This window comes from Sebastes fasciatus, chromosome 5 (genome assembly GCF_043250625.1).
Source record: "Sebastes fasciatus isolate fSebFas1 chromosome 5, fSebFas1.pri, whole genome shotgun sequence".
NCBI classification, from domain to species: domain Eukaryota; kingdom Metazoa; phylum Chordata; class Actinopteri; order Perciformes; family Sebastidae; genus Sebastes; species Sebastes fasciatus.
Window position 1 is genome coordinate 33150965 of NC_133799.1, and position 17061 is coordinate 33168025.

Genomic DNA, 17061 nt, shown 5'->3' on the forward strand with positions numbered 1-17061 from the left:
TGAATAAAGCCAGGTTAAACATTCTTGTTTCATTTTGTTGACATATTAGAGTCAAATACAAATCGCTCCTTGGACTGCTTCCATAGTATCTGTGTACGTACGTGTGTACAAACCAAAATCAACATGACCTGCTCTCTCACATTATTCTACAGATGTTTGCTTCCATAGTTGTTTTGTTTCTCTTTATGGTTGTTTTGTGTCTCTTTGTAGTTGCTTTGTAGTTGCTTTGTGTCTCTTTGTGGTTGTTTTGTGTCTCTTTGTGGTTGTTTTGTGTTTCTTTGTAGTTGCTTTGTAGTTGCTTTGTGTCTCTTTGTAGTAATTTTGTGTCTTTGTAATTGTTTTATGTGTCTTTGTAGTCATTTTGTAGTTGCTTTGTGTCTGTTTTTAGTTTTGTCGTGTCTCCCAAACTCCTAAACTATTCTTTCCTAAACTATTCTTTCTTAATAATAATAATAATAATAATAATAATAATAATAATAAATAAAATAAGAAAACATATTCTAATGTGCGTTATTCTTTTTTTATCTGAAGATCTTATAATACATAATTTAAGCCATTTGCTATGTATATTTGTATTATATATATTGTTATACATTTATTATATATATTTGACACATGTTAAAGGAAATGTAAATCATGGGGGCAGAAATGTTGCTGCATAACAGGAATGACCCAGAATTAATATAGGCTACTCTCTCTCTCTCTCTCTCTCTCTCTCTCTCTCTCTCTCTCTCTCTCTCTCTCTCTCTCTCACTCTCACTCTCACTCTCACTCTCACTCTCACTCTCACACACACACACACCCACACACCCTCCATCCTGAGGGTGTGTGTGTGTGTGTGTGTGTGTGGTGGAGCACTCCTCCTCCTCATTCATAAGCCTCCTCCTCGCCTCCATCAGCTCACAGTCTGTCGGGAACTCTTACTGGCGCCACTGGGACTCTACTGGTTCACTTGATACGGATAACAGGACTTCTCTCCAGTCATGACTCGGGTTTCTCCTCCCGTCTTTGTGTTGCTGCTATGTGCGGTGAGTAACCTACCTGTGGAGTTTCCTACTGTGTTTTAGAAACGCTCTTGTTTAGTTAACTCTATATGTGGTTTAGATAGGTCTCGACTCTACTTCACTGTTGTTATAAACCTTTAGCCTAGTTATCTGCCTGGAGCCAGAGGACTCAAGTTTCAACAACTGACAAAGAATCCGCGTTCAGAAACAAGTACTTCCAGTACGATCACCTGTCCACACCACTGGTCCTCATCTTCTGAAACACATTTACCTCTCAGGCTAATGATCTTGTCTATGTTGACAAATACCTGGCTGCCATGGCAACAGACAGGTGTGTTGAGTTTCACAAGTTAGAGACATCACTTCACTTCTCATTCAACATCATCTGAGAGCTTGTTTACATGGGAAAGTGTACTTCTAATCATCAGCCTTGATAAAACAAGGCCTAGTAACCAGAAATCCATCTGTGGTCAGTGTGTTTAGGATGAATCATAAAAAACTACGAACTACGATTACGAATCAGAACTAATCAGAAGTATTATGCGGTGCAGTTCAGATACCATACTAGGTTATCATTTTGTTGCTTGATCCTTTTTGTACCCAGATCTAGAAAGAAAATTACAATTTGTATGGTTTCGTTCGCAGCCAATCACCACGAGCGTTCTTCGGTTTAATGCAACGTGTGATTGGCCCACTACCGCAGCAGCTAAAACTCACACGGCCTGTGCTGTGGTGAAGTAGACCGTGGTATATTTGACGTGTTTAGTTAGTTCAGCATGCCGAGATGCCACCAAATCCTCGGTAGGCTACTCTATTGGTATCGCTATCACTTCAAGGGTACTGGTTGCTAGTGGTACTGGTATCGTAACTTTTAATAATAATTATCCGAGTGAGAGAAAGGATAGCAATGACCATAGAGATAATGTCTTACATGAATAATTAAGATCACGTTTGAATGCTTTGTGCTCAGTAACTTTCTCACACATGCCATGCATCTGATGAGTAAGATCTTGTCCTCCCTACTCACTGAGAGATGAGAGGCCACTCCTTTCTGAGTCGACCATACCTCACGTGTCATCCTGACATGTCCATGCATTGACTGAATAGGTGAGGCTCAGTAAATCTGCTGGGAGTGGTCTCCAAGTACCTGACCAGACAGGTGTGAATGTTTTCACACAGAGGGCCTCACAATACTTTGAATATCAAAGCTGTGGTGCTCTACACCAGTGGTTCTCAACCTTTATCGTGTCCAGGACCCCTAAATTGATACACATTAGGTCACGGACCCCCTGTCTGAGAAGATTTTTGTTGTTAGATATGGATAAGACCAGAATTCTAGTTGTCAACTACAGTTGAGGAGATAACTGTGGAGGAAGTGAAACCTATGATCAGAGTAGTCTCTCTTATGACTCACACTGGATTCACTTCTGTAGTGGATTAAAGAGTGACGATAACCAATTAACCATTTTTTTTCCCAGCAGTCCAGTGTTTAGTCCAGTCCAGTCCAGTACAGTTCAGATCAGTTTTTTACACATTAGAACGGTTATTTTTGTGTTTCCATTAGCAGAAGTTGTGGATGGTACCAATAGAACCACTCCATTCTTGGCACCACCTCAGTCGAGGTTCCAAGCAAGCTGAGCTGACACTAGAAGGTGGAGTTACATTTTAAACAATGGCAGCTCGCAAAACTCCAGCGTACATGACACCGTAGAACAGATGGAAGTGCGGAAGTTCCTCTGTTTGGTTGTCGTTGCAAGGATTCTGCGAGTGTTCTGTTGAAGATGATGTCACGGCGGTTTCACATGCTGTCGCTACTGCGATCAGCTGAGAATCCCGCCTATACACTAAGGGGGTACTACCAGCCGTGGAAACACGGTTAAATGGGCCCCACTGTTGGTTAATCCCATTAAAGCTCTGATGAAGACCGATGATGAATGGATTTACTCACAGAAGTGGAGTTACAGGTACATCAACACGAGGACTGATGACAAAGACAGTTCAGTGTTTGATGAAAGCCGTATCGTCATTTTCAACACGTAGAATGCTGTCGCTTCATGCTTCTCACACCGTGCACACACATGCCGTGGTTACACTTGTATTCTTTCACCGAGCAGCAATAGACAGTATGAAAGGCGGCCGTCAGTAGGCCCTGAACAACAAGTCAGCCCCACCCGCTCTCTCAAACTGGCAGGTCAAATTTCAGCCAGACTGAACTGTGCCGGAGCAGCAGGAGGTTAGAGCTGCATCGGTTCCCCTTCTTTATTTACATGAAATAAAGATCAGACTTCTTCTCAGGACTGTCTGGGCATGTACACGCGTGCTCGACTGACATCTCGCCGACTATACCATGTTTATTTTGTTTGAGTCTGCGTTGTGATGGGGGCTGGTCGTTTCTCCATTTCTTCAGCTGAACTGAAGAGAGAAAGGACGCGCGAGCACGTCACATCCACTGGAACACTGACCTGGTGTCCTTCCAGTCCTTCACATTAAAAGCAGTCTACAGGCTGATAGAGGAAACACAGAAAGTCGCTTAAGGTCTAATTTTTTAGGTTAGGTTACAACCTGTCCTCTCATTTGCAATAAAAAAAAGATTTATACGTGTAAAAAGTTACATACAGTACCTTTAAGTGATAGGCAGCTGACTTTACCTACATACACAAATGGATTCATCTGTTAAGTGAGGGTTCCCTGTGAAGTCATTACATCTATTGTGTTGCAGGCTGTTGTTGTGGTGATTATTAAGTCTGGAGACAATCTGGTAAGAAAAAGAAGAGAATGGATTCTCCCTCCAAAGCCACTGCACGAAAATGTGGACTACACTAAACTGGAGTCTATTGCCAAGGTGAGTCACTGATTAATTATACCCACTAACTGTGGAACAATCAGACAAAGAGGGGACTATCTGACCACAGACATGCATGGACCTGCAGGGCTCATGTGCTTTTCTTTTGCAAATGTCTTCAAGTTTTTTTCTTCTTCTGCTTTGTGTTTCAGATTCGGTCAGATTTTGAAACTGACTCAAATATTTACTACTCTCTGGAAGGTATTGGTGCAAATCAATATCCCTTCCACGTGTTTGTAGTAGACCATAAAACTGGATTAATTAGGGTGACCAAAATACTCGACAGGGAGGAAATCGATACGTACATTGTGAGTGACACATGACAGTTTCTGTTCTATTTATTGTACTTTTTGGACTGTGATGTCATTTTTCCCTTCATAAGCTGCAGTAATTGGTGCTTTTCGTGTCACATATTGAGATATTTGGCAGCTACTTGCAACGCATGCAAGTGTACGTGCTAAAACAGATGATAAAGACAACAACATTTAAGAAATGCTTCTGTTTCAGCTGTCTGGTGTTGCTAAGTACCGTGATGGCAGAGAGGCAGAGAAAAAAATTGACCTACGAATCAAGGTCGTCGATGAGAACGACAAGGCACCAGTGTTTGGAGTCATAAAGCCCGGGGAGGTGAAGGAGCTCAGTGCTGCTGGTTAGTGTTTCCTCTTTTGTGGACAAATCACACAAATTCCCACTTGCCCACTGCCTGAAATGCTTTGTTTGAAGTCCCGCCTTTTCTTCTGTAACATGGTGATGTCATCAAGTAACACATTCGCATGACAGCTAGTTTGGCACGCCTTCGAAGCTAGTTAGAGCGGAGCTGGAGCAGAGTCTGAAGAGTTTGGTTCCGTTGACCAATCACAACAGTGGGCCAGCTGACCAATCAGAGCGTTTCAGACAGAGGGTGAAAAGATAGATAGATAGATAGATAGATAGATAGTAACTTTATTGATCCCGAGGGGAATTCAAAAGGAGCTGCAGACCATTCGGGAGAAGTAAAATAAAGTGTTTTTGAATATTAAAGCATGTAAACATATTCTAGTAGAAACCCAAAATACAAGTATGCACCTGGAAATAAGCATATGTCCTCTTTAATGAGCTCAGTTTGTCTGTTTCACATCAACATTTATTGCTCTCAGTTTGCTATCATCAGAGCACACCAGACTGAAGACAGTAGAATTTACCGACATTGAATTTATTGACTGTTTCATTTAATGCTGTTCTTACAGGAACTTCAGTTATGAAAATAACTGCAACTGATGCTGATGAACCAGGGAATGTGAACTCTCAGATCGCCTATTCCATCGTTGATCAGAACCCACCTGGTGACATGTTCTACATTACCACGGATGGGACCATCCACGTCAAAGATTCTGCCCTGGACAGAGAGGTACAGTATGAATTGCATCGAAATGGCCAGTGCCAATTCCAGAGAACTGAAATTCTGCAGTCCATCAGCTGATCAATGTCAATTGCTAATCCAATCACCAATCATCTTCAGTCAAGAATGACATGTTGGTAACAACGGGGTGGAGTCCATGCCTTATGTCAATTTACTTCTTTCCATTCTCACCCTCATGACTTTTATTATTGCTAATTCTACCAACACAACACAGTGACCTATACATAGTTAATATTGGACAACATTTCCATCCATCCTCTTCCTCTTATCGCGGGGGCAGCAGGCTTAGCAGGGTATTCAAGACGTCCCTTTCCCCAGCAATGTTTTCCAGCTCTTCCTGGGGGACCCCGTGGCGTTCCCAGGCCAGACCAGATGTATAATCTCTCCTGTTCTGGCTCTACCCCGGGGCCTCTTACCAGTTGGACGTACCCAGAAAACCTCTAAAGGGAGGCGTCCAAGTGGATCCTGATCAGATGTTGAACCACCTCAGCTGGCTCCTCTTGATGCGAAGGAGCAGCGGCTCTACTCCGAGCTCCTTCCGGATGTCTGGGCTTCTCACCCTATCTTTAAAGCTGAAGTTATACTTTTTGGGTCCGCTAGGGTCCCCGTGATGTAAATTTTATCATCAGAGGACTTACACATAAGCTCTGTGTGGACGTCTGCGTACCGCCAATATGTTGTGACGTAATAGTCATGCGGACAAGTCCGGACAAGTCCACGCGGTACTGTGGTGATCTACTGCACATGTGTGGAACACGTCCTCCAAGTGTACAATATAAACAGAACTACTATGCGTCTGTGGTGTCTGCAGCTGTCCGTGTGCGCGTTCATTTGGGAGTATAATGGTACGTGTCCACAGGGGTGTTATTGGACTCAACGGATCGCTTCGCCTCCCAGCATTGGACGCTTGATGGGCTGCCACTAGACACTCGCCACCTGATTGGACGAACACCTTCCCTCGTGGGCTGCTGCTCCCAGCTTTTAAACCGGAACCAACACGGCGGCTTGTTTGGAAACCTTTTTCTGATATATTACGAAAATAGTTTGCCGAAATGTGTTTCTGAAAACGTTTTATGAGAAATAATCCTGCAGTTGCTGAATCTGTCTTTATTTTAGATTGACAACAGTTAGTTTAAAAGTTTCTAGGGAGTTACACCTGTAATGTGCATGCCTCACATGTTTTCTATAGTGCTTAAAAGTACTATACAATCTGTAGCTTCATCATTTGCCATCCTATTAGATAATTTTGGGAATTTGACTGAAACATACAGCAAAGTCCTGAGTCCCTGCTCTAACTCTTCCCATTCTAATTTCAGAAAGCAGATAAGTACACTCTGACAGTGAAAGGTCAGGACTTAAACGGCAAACCAGGGGGAAAGAGTGGAACCGGCACAGTCACCATTAATGTACGAGATGTGAATGACAACCTTCCCACTCTGGAAAAAGAGCAGGTACATTTCTTTCTCACACTCTTCAGTATTGACATGTGGTACTGTAGAATAAATGGTTTCCATGAGGGGTTGAACGGTCTCCGTGTTTTCTTCTAAGGAAAACAAATTGGAAATGTTGACATGCTTATGTCACAGATCAAAGATTAAAGTCAAAGAAATGCTAATCAACAAATGAACAGAAATGAACCCTGTTACTTTGATCTCATATTGGGTTGTACTTGCAGTATGAGGGCAGCATTGAGGAGAACACACAGAATGTGGAGGTGATGAGGATCAAAGCAGAGGACCTGGACCTGAAGGACACAGACAACTGGAAAGCTGTGTTTGACATTGTCAAAGGCAACGAGGCTGGGTACTTCAGCATCCATACAGACCCCAAGACCAACGAGGGCGTCCTAATGCTCGACAAGGTACTGCACTTTCACTTTGGAAGAATCATATGGGTTAGTATCTCAGTCTTTTGTGGGATAAATGTGGTAAGTGGTATGTTTTGTGGAAATGTATTGTATAGGCCTGTGTTAGACAGGGGCATTCTGGGATTTTACATACTTGCAGGGGTGCAGTCTTAAGATGGCAAGTCACAGGGTCGACACCAACCCAAGGCCCCCTTCTGAAGTCTCATTTGGGCTCATTTGTAATCTAAAAATAACACAGTACATTTTGTTTGATGATGTGAAGAACCAGTGAAAATGGCTCATCAATGGCACACAGCCTTATCATTATGGATGGATATAAAACACGTCTGCATTTCAGTCCTCATTTTATTGAATTGTCTGAGCCTGTATTGACAAATACACACAAACAGCAAAACTTTGTGCTTGTGTCATTTCACAGGCTGTGGACTATGAGGATATGAAGAACCTTGACCTAGGACTAGCTGTGAGGAACGTGGCTCCATCGTATGATGGATCTGCGACAAATGCTGGAGCTGGTATAGGTTTCGGAGGGGGGGCAGGTGGAGCAGGTGGAGCTGGTGGAGCAGGTGGAGCAGTTGGGGCAGGTGGGGCAGGTGGGGGATGGATATCAGCCGGGGCAGGGGGAGCAGGCGGGTCAGGGGGACCAGGGGGACCAACTGGTGCAGGTGCTGGTGTGGGAGGTGGGTCTGGAACAGGGGGAACAGGGGGATCAACTGGTGCTGGTGGGGGAAGTGGGACAACAACATGGCTAGGTGGGACCACATTCAAAACCTATCCACTTAAAATCAATGTGAAGAACCAGCCGGAGGGGCCAAGTTTTGACCCCAAAGTCAAAGCTATTCCCATCTCAGAAGGAAGCAGCTACACCACTAAGGATGTTATTGCCCAATACCAGGCAACAGATGAAGACACTGGGAAACCAGCTGAGAATGTCAGGTCAGTGCTATACATGAAAGCCTCTGCAGTTAAAACTTCAATGTCAACTTAAAGTGGAAGTGAATTGGTCATCATGTTCAGCTGGTTTACTAAATAGATTTCCACTCTAATGAACAATTATATAACAGACATGACAGATATCAGCATTTAAAAGAAAAAAGAAGACCCGTCTCATCTTTCGTGGCAAGAGCGCAGCCATGTTGCAGTACCCTAGTCTGTGACGTCACCAGGTTGGTTGGCTCAGCTGATTACACAGATACAACGGTGGAGTCAGTAAAAGACGGAGACTGAGGAGACACAGGACAGAAGAAAACAAAAGAGGGGACACCATTGTATTGTTCCTGGATGTAAAGATGAGTCTCACAATGTAAAAACCGAACAGTTAATTTCATAAACTGTCGCTGAAACGGAGATCAGTAACGTTACTGACGACAGCGCTGGCTAGTGGGAGTAAAGGCACTCTGCAGCTGGCTGTCTCTCAATCTTTCGTCCTTTCCCCTCTCTGATCACCAGTCTCTGTCTCCCCATCTCCTGCGGAGAGAGGACGGGAGATGGGGAGACAGTCAGCTGGCCTGTCGGAGGACTCTTTCAGTGCCACTAGCCAGCGCTGCAGTAACGTTACTGATCTCCGTTTCAGGTTCAGTTTATGAAACGGACTGTTTTGTCCTTGGTTTTAACATTGTAAAACTGTAAAACTCATCTTTACATCCAGGAACAAAACAATAGTGTCCCCTCTTTTGTCTTCTTCCGTCCTGTGTCTCATCGTTCTCTGTCTTTTACGGTCTCTACCGTTGTATCTGTGTAACTCAGCCGAGCCAACCAACCTGGTGATGTCACTGACTACAGTACTGCTACATGGCGGCGCTCTTGCCACGAAAGATGAAACAAGGCTTCTTCTTTTCTTTTAAATGCTGCCATTTGTCATGTTTGTTACATAATTGTTCATTAGAGTGGAAATCTATTTAGTAAAGCAGCTTAACTTGGTTGAATGCTTCACTTCCACTTTAATTGTCTACACTCCGTGGTAATAACTGACGCAGCTTGTTTCTGCTTTAGGTATGCCAAGAACTCCGACCCTGACAACTGGCTGATCATCGACCCAAAGACAGCTGAGATCAGACTGAACAAGATGCCTGATAGAGAATCCCCATTCCTGGTCAATGGCACATATTTAGCTGAAGTACTCTGCATTACAGAAGGTACACGTTTCCAACATGTTTCTACTCCAGCTTCAGATGTTTTACATGTAATACTATTTAGTATTCTTAGTGAAATGTAGCTGCGGGACAGTATGAAACATCAAGCTTTTTGCTAATCATACAGCCTTGCCAATTGTGGAGCTGAAATGTAAAGTTTGCTCAGAGGATGGCTTTAGAGGAAATGCCGTTAAAGAAGAACACCACCTAAATGAAGGATTCCAATATGTTATCTCCATGGCCTAGGAAAGTTCAGTCAATATGTGTGAACCTGAGCTCCTCACCGTCTCAAACTGGTGATGTCATAGGGTATAAAGTGTGAAGCTGCTCTATAGACAATGAATGGACACACAGAATGGTTGGACCCGTTGTCCCCCAGCAGGACGAATGAAGCGTCCGAAGAATGGAAATACAAACAAACGAAAAGCTGAATGATGATCTGTTTTATTTCTGTTTTTTTCCAACACAGACATGCCCTCTAAAACAGCGACCGGCACAGTAGCCATCGAGGTGGAAGATGTTAATGACAACTGCCCCACCCTGACCAGTACCTTCCAGACTATGTGTACCACCGCTGATAGTGTTATCGTGAACGGTAAAGATGATGATGACTTCCCTAACGGGCCTCCGTTTCACTTTGCCGTCAAACCAGAGGGCACTCAGGGCAAATGGCACGTGGAGCATTTAAATGGTGAGGAGGAAACTGCCAAACATTCAAAAGTTGTGTAAATAGTATATAAGAGATATAAAAACATACAAATAGAAGTTAGAAATGGTTCTGTGTTGGTGTCTGCCACAGATGTCTTTCTTTGTTTTAATACTAGGGGCTGCCAAAGTGAAACATTTTCAAATTCTACATACGAGTTAATAACAATTTATGACCTAAAAACTATCATTAAGCTTGTTTTGACTAGCAGGGTTCCTACACATTTTCCATTTCAATATTCCATACTTTTCCCAACTCAAACTTCCAGACTTCTGGGTCGATTTTTCAAACCATAATATTTACTTTGTGATTCAGAGTGCAGAGGATGCTGTGACAGGACTAACAAATTTAAATTCAAATTTGACCAAGTCTTTAATCCAGAATACCATAAAGCATATTGACTTGACACACTTTTCATAATTTTGTCCTGTTGCCGGCAGCCACTGCAGCTATCCTGAGGGCCCAAGAGCCCATGTGGCCTGGTTCATATGAGGTGGAGTTTATGGTGACGGACCAGCAGGGACTGTTCTGTCCAGAACCACAGAAAGCGACGGTCCAAGTTTGCACCTGTGAGGAAGGGGTGGTGTGTGGAAAACGAGGGGCCCAAGGTCAGAACGACAAAGGAGCATCGTTAGGACCTGGAGGCATCGGACTGCTATTCCTGGGCCTGCTGCTGTTACTACGTAAGTATGATGTCATGCTCATTCTGATGAAGGGTTGTGTGTTCAAGACAATCCCCAGACAGGTTGAGTTTCATTGAAAAGGCCCAAAATATGTGTGTGAATAGCCACATATATGTCGGCTGATAAAAGCCAATAATGCCTGCAGAGTTGCACAAGCCATGAACAGTATATGGCCTTGTAATTAATAGGGTATTGTTCTTAGCTGTAACCCCACGAGACAAAAACAGAAGTGTGACATAAAAGGACTTCCTGGGGCATTAATACCCTCTACACTGTCTTGACTGGAGATTTTGAGCCCCTGAAAACGTGGCTTCAAGTATGAAGTATTTATCCATAACATAGTGTGTCATAGTGTGTCTCTAACATAGTGTGTCTCTAACAGCCACAGTTTTGTTGAAGGTAAATTCTCGGATCCCTTTACTTTTAGATTTGATCATGGGTCTATCCAGCAGATGGCAGTAGACAAATCTGTGGCCAGACTGAAGTCAAGCGAATAACAACATGCAGCTTACACCAGTGTTGGTCATAAAGAATGACATGGTTGCCTGTCATAAAAGAAAACTTTGCCAGGTCAACTGTACCTGCACCCTCTTTTCTGAGGGACCCCTGCAGTCCCCACACCACATTTTAGGAGTCATTAAGTTTGACTAAAACTTGTTGTTGTTGTTTTACAGTCTTTCTTCTGTTGCTGCTCTTCTGCCATTGTGGCGGGGCTGGTGGTCTGCCAGGGGGCTTTACTAAAATGCCTTTCGAGACCAAATCACACCTCATTAACTACCACACCGAGGGTCAGGGAGAGAACACGGTAAGACCAACATATTTACCCTTCAAACACACAACCTTCAGTGTTGACGACAGGATTATTGGCATACATTCTGTCCACTTGCTACTGAGATGATATCTGATTCAAAGCTGCATTGAGTTATTTTTAATTCCAGGCAGCAGAATAGCAGAATAACTGTTGATTCTGTTCTCTAACATTTGGACCATTGGCCTTTTATAGGCGGTGCCGTTGCTGAACATGCCAACACAAGAGGCAGTGGTGCCCATCCAAAGTTTCGATATCCAGAAATCCGTCGTTGATGGGATGAACGGGGCTGCCTATCAAGAGGGTTTTGGAAGTGGGGCTTATGGAATTGGGGCTAATGGAAGTGGGGCTTATGGATGTGGGGCTTTTGGAATTGGCCAGGGAGAGTGGGGGACGATGAACAAGACGAGCGGCAGTGTCTTCCACTCTGAGTTTGATGGCAGAGAATCACAAGGAGGTGGAGGAATGTATGACGGCATGGCTCTGCCAGACTACTTTCTGGGACAGTACTACTCTCAGGTGGGGAATCATTTACATATTTCTACTCTTTACATACTGAAACCCATGGTAGGATTTTGTCATCCTGGAAGTAATTAATTTGATTGTTTTCATATGTTTGGAAAACAAAAGAGGTATACTTTGAATAGCTCAACTGCAAATGTCTGTGCAGTAACAAAAGAATCACGCTGTGCACTTGTCCTGTCAGTTAAAGCAAAGGTTAAGGTTGGCCTGTACTCGTAAGAACCTATTCTAAAGAGTCCTTTAAGGTAACTAACTCACTGTGTGTTAATGGACATACTAACAGTTTATAAACACACCTTTTTGGTGACACCTCTACATTCATTAAATTAAAACAGAGTTTGCATCATGAATGCCAATAAACTTGACTGCTCAGTCAACAAAAAAAGATAACCTTGGTGGTTTTCCTTTTTCTCTTTCAACAGAAGGTGCTCAGCGATAACGAGAACCTTGGCGTGAAGGACTGTCTTTTGGTTTATGACTACGAGGGCCAGGGCTCCCTCGCTGGGTCAGTGGGCTGCTGCAGCCTCCTGGAGTCTGACAACGACCTGCGGTTCCTCGATGACCTCGGGACGAAGTTCAAGACCCTGGCTGAAGTGTGCGGAGGCAAGAAGATCCCAAATGAAGTGTTCACTCCTTGGCCCAGTGCCTCCATCAACACTCAGACCTCAGTGTCAAGTTTGATGACTGCCCAACAGCTGCCCCCTCTACCCAAGCCGACCGCACCTCAGACTGTGGTCAAGGAGGTATCGGAGGTGGTGAAGGAAAGCACGGCCACAGTGAGGAAAGGGATGCCCTCAGTGAGTACAGGGATGACCATAGTGAAGGAAGAGATGCCCTCAGTGAGTACAGGGATGACCATAGTGAAGGAAGGGATGCCCTCAGTGAGTACAGGGATGACCATAGTGAAGGAAGGGATGGCAAATCAAGGCCAAATGCTCCTGCTACAGCCGCAGCAGCAGCCTGTCTACTACACCACCGCCCCTGTGATGCAGCCCATGCACTACGTAGTCCAGCCACAGGTTCAAAACACTGTGCTGTTGGCTGAGGCACCAGCTACCAACCTGCAGGGCATGGTACTGGTTAATGGCACCCAGACTCGACCTGCCCAAGGCATGGTTGTACAAGGGCAGACAATGATGTCCAGCGGACAAGCCCAGGGCCCGCACATGATGCTGGTGGAGAGGAGCGGAATCCAAGGCGGCGGTGCCAACCTGGTCCACGCTGGCAACTTCTCTGGCTCCCAGACCATGATGGTGGTGGAGGGCAGGGTCCCAGCAGGGTCAATGAAAGGGCTGAATGGAAGCCAGATTGGTGTCGTGCAGGGGGGCACTCTGCAGTCAGGAAGGCTTTCAGGATCTCAGAGCGTCCTGGTGGTCGGAGGGCCAACAAGCAGTGGAGGGCAGCTGGTCCAGGAGGCAGGAGGTCCGTCCCAGAAGATTGGGTCTCTCTCTGGGTCTCAAAGAGTTCTCTACAGCAAGGGCAGCTCATCCACGGGTCCTCAGAGCGGCACGCTGGGTTCCTCTACCACCACAGTGAGTTCTATCCCCACCTACAGCAAGGTGGTGGTGCAGGAGACAAGAGAAATTCGCTAAATGAGAGATTGTCAGGACAAGAGAGGATCTTTCCAGTGATGCCAATCAGACTGTTCCTTTGGCCTGGTCCAGGTGGTGATGGGATGCTTGTGGGACTCAACTAATGCAAGACTGCTAATGGAGAGAGGGAAGGATCCCCATAATCCCTCTTTTAAATTTGACAGTACAGTTTTCAGCAAAGTTAACAATATATATCACCAGTCATTGCTCCACTTGTTACAGTACTATCTTTAACTCTGTTCAATTTTGAAAACACACTCTCTCTCTCTGTCTCTCTCTCTCTCTCTCTGGTACCTGATTGTTGTACACTGGCAATATTTGCACTATCTGTTTATATTATGTTTATTTCTTGTTTATATCTTATATTGTATTGGTATTCTTACTTTATTCTGACATTTTGAACTATTCTATTGTTATTTTTGCTGCCTATTTGCACCAACAAAGCAAAGCAAATTCCTAGTGTATACCTGATACACCTGGCAATAGACAAGATTCTGATTCTGATTCTGATTCTTTAACTAGACATCACCAATCATTGCTCCACCTGTTACAGTACCATCTTTAACTCTGTTTAATTTTGAATACACAAACATACGTAAAATGGTAAATGATAAAAAAATATCAGCCACCCACCCAGTACCACCCACCACCCTCCCAGTACTACATCACCACCCTCCCAGTACCATAATTAACCAGTAATCATAAATACTTCTTCTTCACCGTCTGTGATAACTGAGCTCAACTGAAGGCCATGAGATGTGGCTGACAGGTCTGGAAGAAATCTAGGAAGTGGACCTTGAGTTATTAAGCTCAAAATGTGGCATATCTAACCAGTTGAAACTGTTTAAACAGTTGATCAATCTAAAACCAACTGTAAGGATGTAACCGAGTGTAATGACATCATTAAATACGACTAAAGCTACAGTATGTTGTGTTAACAGAAGTTATAATTGTTGACAAATATTTCAGTGAATAAATGCGCTTATATCTGCTGTTATGAACCATTTATTAAGTGTTCATATGCTGCTTATAAATGCTTCAGACAGTAAAGAGTTATGATGTCTAAGGGATTCTAGATGTTTCTGAAGAAAAACCACATGGCTGACTTCAGCATGCAGACATGCAGGGAGGGTCACTGAAGGCCATACTAGTTTCTCAGTAAACATTACTAGACGTGTCGAGGCAGCTTACTCTCTCTGTCTGTTTTCTCTTTGTGTGTGAGTGATTGCTCATTCATTTCAATTTCCTGTAAAACCAGTTTTCAGCCTGAGGACACTGAATAGATTCACTCCACCCCTGTAACCTGCAGTCCACACCCTCCTTGGACAACACACAGCGGCACACCTCAACTCTGCTGTTTCTCAGCTTTTTTCCCATATATTTGATCATCATATATTTATTTTGGGGCACTTGGACTATCTTCAAGAAATTGATGTGACAGTGTAAAAATCTACCGGCGATTACTCAACTCCCTTTCAGTTTTATCGTTCAGCTTTTCCAGTTGATTGCAGTTTCTCAGATGGTTGATGTGGCTCTGAGAAAAAACTTTTGAGAAGTGAAGCAGAACACCGACACCATCAAAATTAAATATCTCTCTTCATGTGCCAAATTGCCAATGGCACTAAAAGTCCCAAAACAGAGACTGACTGACACCAATAGCATTCTCATGCTCTGGCTTCATGACTCATAGACACACCTGGATTCAAGTGAAAACAGCACCACGCCCTGCCTGCCTGTTTATGTCAACTAACAGCCCTCCTTTGAGTCATTTGTTTTGTTGCAAAAACTCAATGTCAAAGAAAAACACCGTAACACTTACTGTTCCACTGAATGTCTTCCTTCCTGTGGAACTTGGTAATATTTTAATGTCTGTATATACGAATGTTTCAAACTGTTGTCCTTGGACCTCGGGGGCTTAAAAACAGCTTTGTACTCTTGTCATTGTGGCACATGAACCACTGCTAGGCTTTAGATAAATTATCCCATTTAATGAATCTGCAGCAAAGAATAAAAAGTTGAAATGTATAAAAGTGGCTTTGTGAATAACCGCACTGAGTTCTTCACAAGACGCCCAACGTAGAGAGCAAGTTTTGTTTGGCCTTCCTCTCAGTTCCCACTGGCACTGTATTAATTTATAATGGTAAAACTTTTGTTCATAGTCTCTCCTGGTGGAAATGGAAATAGGAATCAGGAAATAGGTTTCTCATTAAATACAGCCCACCAAACTAACATGGGAATCAACCACAAAGACTTTTATATATCTGCTGTTTAACTTCACCTGGATAGTTGCTATGGCAACCGATCAAACAACAGTCTGAGGATTTAGTGCTGAGGATATCAGTCAGATAGTATAAAACTGCCATGATACTTCCAGCCCCCTGATGAGGGTCATGTCTAGAAGGTAGCCCAAAAGTTGCGAAACTCTCGCGAGATGGTTAAGGTTAGGCATTCATCATATTCACACAGCAGTCATTTTGCTCTTACGTCACGCTCAGGGTGGGAAGGATCTCCGGAAACATGTCAGACAGCTACATAGCTATGGTGAAGTGGTCCAAACATCTGACTTGCGTACCCCAACATCGTGGACCTTCAGTCCAGTCGCTGTATCTCTTTGTTTGGACTCTTTTGGGGATCTTCACAGAACTATCCGTCCACGTTTGATTGTGTCAACACTTCGCTGCGGTGAACGGGTCAAACGTTTGGACCACTTCACCATAGCTATGTAGTTGTCTGACTAGTTTCAACACTCCTTCCCACCCTGAGTGTGACGTAAGAGCAAAATAGCTGCCATGTGAATATGGTGAATTGACCTTGAATGGTTAAGGTGGTTAAGGTTAAGGTAGGTGGTTGGGGGGAGCGAGTCTCGTTCACTAGCGTTGCAAGAAAAAACTAAAAACGCTGGGTGTGTGTCAGAAAAAGTGGGTGTGCCACGTGATCCAGGGGCGGACATTTTGTAGTGGTTTTGTTTCTATTTGTAGTCATTTTGTAGTTGTTTTGTGTGTCTTCTTATGTTTTGTCTCTTTTTAGTCATTTTGTGTCTCTTTGTAATTGTTTTGTGTCTCTTTTTATTTGCTTTGTGTCTTTTTGTAGTAATTTTGTGTCTCTTTGTAATTGTTTTATGTCTCTTTCTAACCGTTCATGTCTCTTTCTAATTGTTTTGTGTGTCTTTGTAGTCATTTTGTATTTGCTTTGAGTCTGTTTTTAGTTTTGTCGTGTCTCCAAAACTCCTAAACTATTCTTTCCTACTTAATAAAATAAGAAAACATATTCTAATGTGAATTATTCTTTTTTTTATCATAAGATCTTATAATACATAAGTTGTGCCATTTGTTATGTATATTTATATTATTTATATTGTTATATATTTATTATATATATTTGACACATGTTAGAGGAAATGTAATTCATGGGGACAGAGATGTTGCTGCATAACAGGAATGACCCAGAAGTAATATAGGCTACTTTCTCTCTCTCTCACACACTCACACACACCCTCTACCCTGAGG

General features: G+C 43.5%; 2 protein-coding genes across 2 annotated transcripts in view; both read left to right on the forward strand.

The window, feature by feature from the left end:
- LOC141768529 (desmoglein-2.1-like) overlaps positions 1-16822 on the forward strand; it is a 45965-nt gene extending 29143 nt beyond the window's left edge. Inside the window, exon 15 of the mRNA XM_074636911.1 lies at positions 14078-16822. The gene's annotated coding sequence lies outside the window, so the exon portion shown is untranslated. The remainder of the gene's footprint in view (positions 1-14077) is intronic.
- On the forward strand, positions 878-16822 carry LOC141768516 (desmoglein-2.1-like). The gene is made up of 14 exons (XM_074636869.1): positions 878-1028; positions 3724-3846; positions 3999-4154; positions 4354-4495; positions 5073-5233; positions 6562-6696; positions 6921-7106; positions 7531-8048; positions 9105-9247; positions 9714-9935; positions 10391-10633; positions 11308-11438; positions 11637-11960; positions 12386-16822. Exons 1-14 carry the CDS (start codon positions 984-986, stop codon positions 13553-13555), a joined length of 3699 nt encoding a protein of 1232 aa, XP_074492970.1. The 5' UTR covers positions 878-983; the 3' UTR covers positions 13556-16822.
- Positions 16823-17061: the final 239 nt, after the last annotated feature.